Source organism: Quercus robur, chromosome 2 (genome assembly GCF_932294415.1).
Source record: "Quercus robur chromosome 2, dhQueRobu3.1, whole genome shotgun sequence".
Lineage (NCBI taxonomy): Eukaryota > Viridiplantae > Streptophyta > Magnoliopsida > Fagales > Fagaceae > Quercus > Quercus robur.
In genome coordinates this window covers 70,446,318-70,454,820 of record NC_065535.1, presented here as the reverse complement: position 1 = coordinate 70,454,820, position 8,503 = coordinate 70,446,318, and the positions used below count along the sequence as shown (strand labels likewise).

Genomic DNA, 8,503 nt, shown 5'->3' with positions numbered 1-8,503 from the left:
TTTTTTTTTTTTTTTAATATTGTGCTAACGTGGAAAATTGTGGGAGTTTCAGAGGTGTTATATATATATATATATATATATATAATATAGATTAAGGATATGTATGATATAGTAGTTATAACTAATGCAAGAACAAACCGAGGCAGCACTAGTGAATTTATTTTCACTATAGGTTTGCATGAAATAACAACGTTGATTCGATGCCTGTGTGCACTAATGATGGACGAATTCACTTAATTGATTAAAGAGAAAATAATTATGGATGAGCTCAAGAGACAATATATGCCCATGGGCACCAATAAGGCAATAATGGATGAGCTCAGTATGATGGAACAATGTTAATGTATGCCTTTTGCAGATGGTAGTAGTTTTGGTACATGAAATTAAAACATGTAATTAATGTCAAGTAAGAAATTCGGTGGCACGCTTTAGAATTTAAATGCTTTATAGTAAGTAGGATTAAAACATAAATGTTGCTATTATTATGATTCTTAATATTTTGATCACAATAACTTAATGATTTATTATTATTATTATATATTTGTGGTTTGCAATATATGATTATTATATAATTTCAAATTCTCATATAATATAGCAAGGATCTTATAATTTTCCTGAATTTTTAAAAATAAATACCTTATAATTCAACAATATATTTTATTTTTAAAAATCTATAGATAGGTTTTTATCACAATTTATTTGAATTTTTGTTATTTTTTGTTTTATTGAAAGTTTATAGACACAAAAAAAATTGACATTTATTGATATGACAAATTTTTAATGGTAAGTAAGTAGAAAAGTGTTATGCCTACAATATTTTCACAACAAATCATAGGTGGTTAATTATTATTGGTTTAAATTTGAACCTACCACTGAAATTACTTTTTTATCCTAAAAATAATAACTCCTAACAATGTGCTACTTAAAATTTATTATGAAAATATTATGAATAAAACATTTCTTAAGCAAATAAATAATGCCAATAATAAGTCCTACTACAAGTTTGCCATATAAGCGATGTAAAAAATTGTCCTCAAATTTTTTGTGTACGTTGCTCTTATATAAAGCAGCGAAGGAACGTGAATTGAACTTTGACTACCTCAAAAGCGGGTCACAATGAAACCGGTACAACCCGATCCAATATAAACCGCCCCGCCCCTAAAACCCTAAACTAAAATACATAGCTCTCATAACAGCCTCCATTGCGCCCTCTTTCTTTCTCGCTCCCTGTTTCTCAGCGAGCTTTCACTGTAAAAACAATGGCGAAACCCGACTCAAAGCCGAAGCAAAATTCAAAGCCAAAGGCAAAGAAACACTACAGGCCTGCCGTAAGTTTCCTATTTCCACCGCAGAGTTTATTATAAAATAAAAAAATTTCTTATATGTACGATAAAAATCTATACATTTTTCTCACACTTTTTTTCCGTCAAAATTTGTTGCTTTTCCAGGGAAAGAAGAAGGAAGGAAACGCTGCTAAATATGTCACTAGGTCTCAAGCTGTCAAGCATCTCCAAGTCAATCTTCCACTTTTCAGGTCCCTCAATCTCTCACACACATTCATTGTTTTGTATATTTGTGTTTATGTGTATGTACAAATGTATATATGTTAGTTTATGTTTATTCGTGTGTTTTGCATTTTAAGTATTTAGGTTTGTAAGTCCATGATTTTAGGTAATAATATAAAATTTGCACATATTTTTTTCGATAATAAGATAGTTACAATTGGGACGGGGATTTGAACCTTGGATGTCTCTGAAATATATGGAGGTGCCAGTTGAGCTACAAGGCTGTGTAATTTTTTCCGCTAGTTCTGTATTATTCATTATTATGGAAAATGAAAGCAATTATTTCTGGCAGTGTAACAAGATGGCGGGTATTGAATGTGTAACAAATTAAAAAAAGTGTTATTGTCATGGGCAGTGATGTAGCTTTTGTTTACTTTGTTGGAAAAGTGCAGTTGTCTATGACTATGAACTCACTATTTTAATTGCTTGAAAATTTGTAGGAGACTATGCATTCTCAAGGGTATATTCCCCCGGGAGCCAAAGAAGAAGGTGAAAGGAAATCACCACACTTATTATCACGTGAAGGATATTTCATTTTTGGAGCGTGAGCCTTTACTTGAGATATTTAGAGACAAGAGGGCACACGAGAAGAAGGTAAAGAAAGCTGAGGCAAAGAAGAACCCTGATCTCGCTAAACGTTTGCGAACTCGTGCACCTACTTATAAGCTAGATAAAGTTATTCGGGAGAGGTTTGTTTATTCTATCCATTTGCTTTGAAAGATATGATTAAAGGTTGCTTCTGATAAAAATCACTGACATTTGTTGTCATAATCATTGCTTGAATTGTAGGTATCCGACGTACATTGATGCGCTTAGAGATTTGGATGATTGTCTCACAATGGTGCACCTTTTTGCAGCACTACCAGCATTGGAGAGGGAAAAAATTGAAGTGCAGCGCATTCATAAATGTCGAAGGTAGTATATATATATTAAAAAAGACGGGTGGGTGAGGTGGAAATGGCATTTGGATATATACTAGCTATCCTATCCCCTCCCCCTGCCCAAAAAAAGTGGTTTAATAATTTTACAATATAGGCTTACAATCTCACTGGTACTTATCTACTTTTTGAATCATTTTTATTTTCCAGATTGAGTCATGAGTGGCAAGCATACATCTCTCGTACTCATAAATTACGAAAAACCTTTGTATCTGTGAAAGGCATATATTATCAGGTACTGTTGCTCATTGTCTAGTATTGCTGTAGTCCCGTTAGTCACATGAAAATTATTTTTGTTTATAGCTGAATCTCTGTGCTGTTTGTCCTTGAAGGCTGAGGTTGAAGGTCAAAAGATCACGTGGTTGACCCCTCATGCACTGCAGCAAGTTATGCCAGATGATGTTGACTTCAACGTCATGCTAAATTTCCTGGAAGTTTATGAGGTTTGGTTTTTATGGTTCCTATGTTTTGTTTTCTTGTATTTGTTGTTCATGTCATAAATTTGCACTTACAAGGGAAAAAGGTTTCATGATATCGCTTGTGATGGATAATTAACACCCCCCCCACCCACCCACACACACATCCACACACAAACACCCAAAAAATGAAAAAGAAAAGAAAAGATGGACTGGATTGATTTATTGATTTAATGGATATTGCTTGTCATTTTATAACACCGCTGGTCATGGTAATGACATAATGCTTTTTTGAGGTAATGAAATACTCGAATGCTTTTTGGACAATTGAGCTATTTTGTAGCCTTTGGAGAAGTATCTAGGGAGGTTGGGATGGGTTTGTAGGCTAAGAAGTATCATGCGTTCAGGGATGGTATAAGAGTGAGGTTTTGGCATGAAACATGATGGGGTAACTAGCATTGAAAGAGTTGTATTTATACTTTGAGTGGATAAAGATGCTTCTGTTCACTATTATTTAGCCAGGGTACTCGTCAATGCAATTTCAAGTTTTTACTAGCTTTCTATGATTGGAAGTTGGATTCAATTGATTCTGTGCGTGATGATGTCTTAAACATCCGTAGTGGTGAGGGCCTTGACTGGTTGTGGTGGAGGCCTAACAACAATGGTAACTTTGATGTTCACACTCCTTTCATGAGGTCTTAGGATGTTCCAATGGTATGCAATTTCCCTGGAAAAGCATTTAGAGCAATAAGGTTTTGACAGGTGATAATCTTATTCAAAGAGGTATGAACTTGGTGGGTTGGTGTTGTAGTGGAACTGTGGATCAATTGTTTGTGCACCATTGAGTTGTCCATAAATTGGGGTCTTTTATTTTCTTTGTTTGGAGTACTTTGAGGATGGATAAACTAGTTTGGTGGGCACAGAAGTTATATTTTTTGGAATACTACCCTGTTGTTTAATGTGGACAATCTAGAGGGAGAGAAATAATCATACATTTAATGGTGTGGAGCTATTTGTTATTTAGTTGAAATCAGCGTTTTTGAGATTATTTGTGCCCTTGCCTTGACACAAATGACAAGCATTCTATTGTAAATTTTATTCATTTCCTTTCTTTTTAATTTTTGAGGAGAGCTTTGTGTATGAGGTATCTCCTTTATTCTAATAAAAATTTTGTTACTTATGGGAAAATGTTTATGTTTTAATTTATTTATAAAAAGAGGGGAAGGAGTCCCCTAAACCAAGAGAAACAAACACAAGAGAGGTTGAAGTCATGCACCCACCAATGTCTTATTACTACTAAAGCAGAAAAAAATTGTTAGAGACACAGCTTTTTCAAGCAGAAAGTTTGATTAATGTTGGATGCTGATATTTTACATTTCCAATCCTTTTTTTTCTTTTTAATCTTCCAAGACAAAATGATCTCTTGTTCACCAGATTTATGTCTAATACGTCCCTCTTCTCATTTTTCTATTGTGCTTGTTCGTTTTGTGTGCAGACTCTCCTTGCTTTTATTAATTATCGCCTTTATCATTTGATAAATGTAAAGTATCCACCCATTCTTGATCCTCGGTTGGAAGCTTTAGCGTCAGGTATGCTTTTCACTGTTCAGTCCACAGAAATTTCCATGTTCTCATTCAGAGATTTTAGCAGCATGAAGCTGTGCATTGAGCTTATAATTTAATAATTTTGTAGGTAGTTCATGCTCTAGTCTATTTCTTTTTTAGATTATTAATTCACTTTTGTATTTAATCTATCATGCAGATCTTTATGCATTGTCTAGATACTTTGATGTGAACTCTAGAACTTCTGTAGTGGATCCTCAAGTTTCTAGTACATCTGGATCTGAGCAAGTTGAGACCCAAAAGGTTGGGACAGCATCTGATGAATCCGAATTAAGACTAGCTCAACTTCAACATCAACTTCCTTCCAATGAACCTGGTGCGTTGATGCGCCTTGTTGAAGATGATGCTGGTGATGCTGAAGAGGATGATGATACAAGGGAGTGTAAAAAACTCTTTAGGAATCTGAAATTTTTCTTGAGCCGCGAGGTCAGATCAGCTATTCATTATTGACCTTAAAGAGATGATTAGCTATTTTCTTTGTGTTTTTTTTTTTTTTTTTTTGGGCTTTTACATAAAAGATGGGAAGTGAGGAGTCTGGGCCCACTATGCATGTGCATGCATAAAAGAGTGAAACAAAAAGTTGTCCACTATTTTCTTTTTGTTAAAATTTGGCATCAGCGTGTTCAATTAGTGCCTGGAAGTTCACTTAACATTCAAGAACGATTGTGTATCTGTTTTTGAATCATTTTACTGCTTTTGCATGGAATTAGGCATACATAAATGTTCTTGCTCTAAATCAATAATCTCTCTTATTTTAGGTTATGCTGTTTCTTTGTTTCAGATGATTATTCTCTTTTTTAATAAATTAATGTTGTTATGTTCAGGTCCCTAGAGAGTCCTTGCTTTTTGTTATTCCTGCATTTGGTGGTGTTGTTTCCTGGGAGGGAGAGGGAGCTCCATTTAATGAAGATGATCAGAGCATTACTCATAAGGTTTGCTATATAACAAATCGTTATACGAGATACAACATTTATGGATTAGAACACACATGTATAGAATTTGTTGAAATGTGTTTAAGCACGATAATTCATTCTGAGTATTTGTTTTGTATGTTCAGATTGTTGACCGGCCCACACTGGTTCGTACATCCCTCTCCAGAGAATATGTGCAACCACAATGGGTGTATGATTGTGTAAATGCACGTGTCATTTTGCCAACAGAGGATTATATGGTGGGAAAGTAAGTCCCTTTAGATGCATCCATGACTTGCCTTAAGCTATGTTAACCTCTCTGACCTTTGCTATTATCGTTTTGGAGTTCTCATTTGCTATGCGTTGTGCACAAAAAATCATATTACTTGAGAAAAAGTATTTTGTGAGCCTCCCTATCTGCTAGTATCAATCCCATGAACTATTTTTTAATATTAAAAATTGATAGTGTTCCTTGTTACTTTTAAGGTAAAAGCTGGTGCACATTTTGTAATATCAATATCAATGAATGACGTATTGATACTGTCTACAGGATTCCTCCTCCACACTTATCACCTTTTGTTGACCATGAGTCCGAAGGTTATGTTCCTGAGTATGCAGAGACTATTAAACGATTGCAGGCTGCTGCTAGAAAAGAAGTCCTTCCATTACCAGGCGTAGGAAACGAAGATCTTGAAGATCCTCAGAAATTACTATCTGAAGGTATTATTGATCGAGCAGAAGCTAGTGAAGCTGCTGAGAGAAAGCGCAAGGTAGGTGTTGTTTTAACTTAATTGAATTGTGTAGCAACCATATGCAGGACAGTGATTTATACACAGATTTTATGCAATTTTATTTCATGTTCATCACTATGTTCCTGTTGAATTGATCAAATTTGGAATGGATGTAGATGATTCTTGAGCAGAACCGCTATCTTGATGAATTGAAAATGGAAGTTGAGGGTGTCCAGAACTCCTCAACTCCCTCAGATAATAAGCAGAGCTCTTCCAAAGAGACAGAGGCTAGGGAAGAATCTGAGCCTGATTTAGAACAAATTGTTGAGGATTATGCAAACATGTCTAAGACAGTGATGTCTCGTAGGAAGAGGAAGATTTATGAAGCCATGCAGGTAACTTTGTTGGTTAAGCAGTTTTTATTGTTTTATAGCAAAAAAGAGTGCATGTCTCTGAGCTTATGGATCTATGCTGTCTTGGATAACTTATGTAATCAGCTAACAGCTGTATATCTGGATACTGAATTTCATTAATCTTTTGTTAATATTTTGATTTGATTCATAAAACATCTTACCTATCAAAAAAATGTTTAATATTCAAGCATTTCATAGTTGATCTGAAACAAAGCTTTTTTTTGTCCAAATCTACAAGCTGTTTGCTCATCATCTGAGTATATTGTAGCCATATCTCATTGTTTAGTTTAATCAGGATCAAGTGCTGCACTTAAAGGTTGCTTTTATTTGTGCAAACAGGTGGATACTGAAGTTTTTCTGGATGCTACCATTAATAATGTATAATTAAGTAGACAACTTTTAAGATGACAAAGTAAATGTAATCTGATTGTGTAACATCAAAACCTTTTGTCAAGGTTGTTTATACATATACTTAACTGTGAAAGATTAGGTGTTGGTATCATATAGTCCACGCCATCCTAGAAATTTTGGTGCCTTTTGTACTTGAATGCTTCTAGAACAAATATTTTTTGAATAATAGTGTCATGATATCCACTAGATTTCTTCAGAGAGAGATGGGGGCGGGATTGTTAACGAGGTAGGTAGAGAATTTAGGGGAATGGAATAGGAGAGAGGGAAGCAGAGAATTGGGGAGAGAGTTAAGTGCATCAAATTTCTTCTTCATCTGATTGGCAAGTGATTTACAAGTCTAATTTAATTGTTTCTTGATTCTTATGTATGATTTAGTGAAGCTACTACATATATATATATATATATATATATTCCTAGGTGTTGGTTTACTATTATTGTCCTGATGTTGGATCAATAGTGGATTTTATTCAATTTTCAAATGGTCTTTTTACCTTTGAAATTTTCATATGCCATCTGAAGTACTATCTTTTGAGTATGATAATGTTATTCGTCTGTGTTGTGACTAACGTCTCTCCTCCCCCAGATTGGCAAACAACGGAAGAAGGCGCACGTTGATCTTCTTAAGGAACGGAAGAAAAAAATTCAAGCAGCTAAGGAGTCAGAGGAGAATTGAAGTGCCCCCTGAATTTGCATGGCTTGAATTTATTCTTTTGTTAATTTGCTTGAGGTTGCTTAAGCTTTATAACAACATAATGAAGTGTAACATTGCCAATTAAGTTTGTGATTGGCTAAAATTTTGATAACTATGTAAGATATTTTTTAAAATTAAAACTGAACCAAAAACGAAACCGTAGTTTTCTACTATTAATTGGCGCATTTAAATTTAATGCTGAATATTTTTTTGGGCTGAGAGCCATGTTGCATGATATTCTGGGGGCCAATATTGAAAAAAACAAATTAACTTTCAGTAAACGAAGTAATCTTGCAAATGTGTAGTAGTTTCATTTCACTTTCACCATAAGCCTAGAGAGGGAAAATAGACTCCAGGGGACAACATTTCTAAAGTCTATAACCTTACGCACGGGCAGGGAGGCTTGCATCAATTAAATCTGTCCCCTCAAGCACTCCGATCTATTTTATACCTTTGCCTTGCCAAAACCGCATGCTTTACCTTTGCCCTACCAAAACAAGTGGAGTGGGCTTCTTAAAATAAAAGCTGGGCTTGGATTCATAAACCAAGAATCAATGTTAGTTTGGGCTTAAAGAGAATGGAGGATTTCTATAAGGCCGTTACCCAAACTAGATTGGCAAATGATCTTCAATGAAGATGAGAGATGGATCATGTTTTGTGAATGAAGTATCTAAGAGCCAGACGCTATGATCATGCTCCAAATCCCGAAAGATGTATATTGCTATGGAATAATATCTATAAGAGTTAGGAGCTTCTAAAAAAAAGTAAGACGAAAAAAAATATTTTTGAGAAGATTCGTGGGTTC

At 34.7% G+C, this 8,503-nt stretch overlaps 1 protein-coding gene across 1 annotated transcript; it reads left to right on the top strand.

Annotated features, from left to right (window-relative positions):
- The first annotated feature begins 1,160 nt into the window (after positions 1-1,160).
- On the top strand, positions 1,161-7,871 carry LOC126714803 (pescadillo homolog). Its single transcript, XM_050415170.1, has 13 exons — positions 1,161-1,328; positions 1,449-1,534; positions 2,006-2,254; positions 2,355-2,480; positions 2,654-2,738; positions 2,836-2,946; positions 4,415-4,508; positions 4,681-4,967; positions 5,366-5,473; positions 5,599-5,720; positions 6,003-6,222; positions 6,360-6,578; positions 7,591-7,871. Exons 1-13 carry the CDS (start codon positions 1,260-1,262, stop codon positions 7,678-7,680), a joined length of 1,866 nt encoding a protein of 621 aa, XP_050271127.1. The 5' UTR covers positions 1,161-1,259; the 3' UTR covers positions 7,681-7,871.
- The last annotated feature ends 632 nt before the right edge of the window (positions 7,872-8,503 follow it).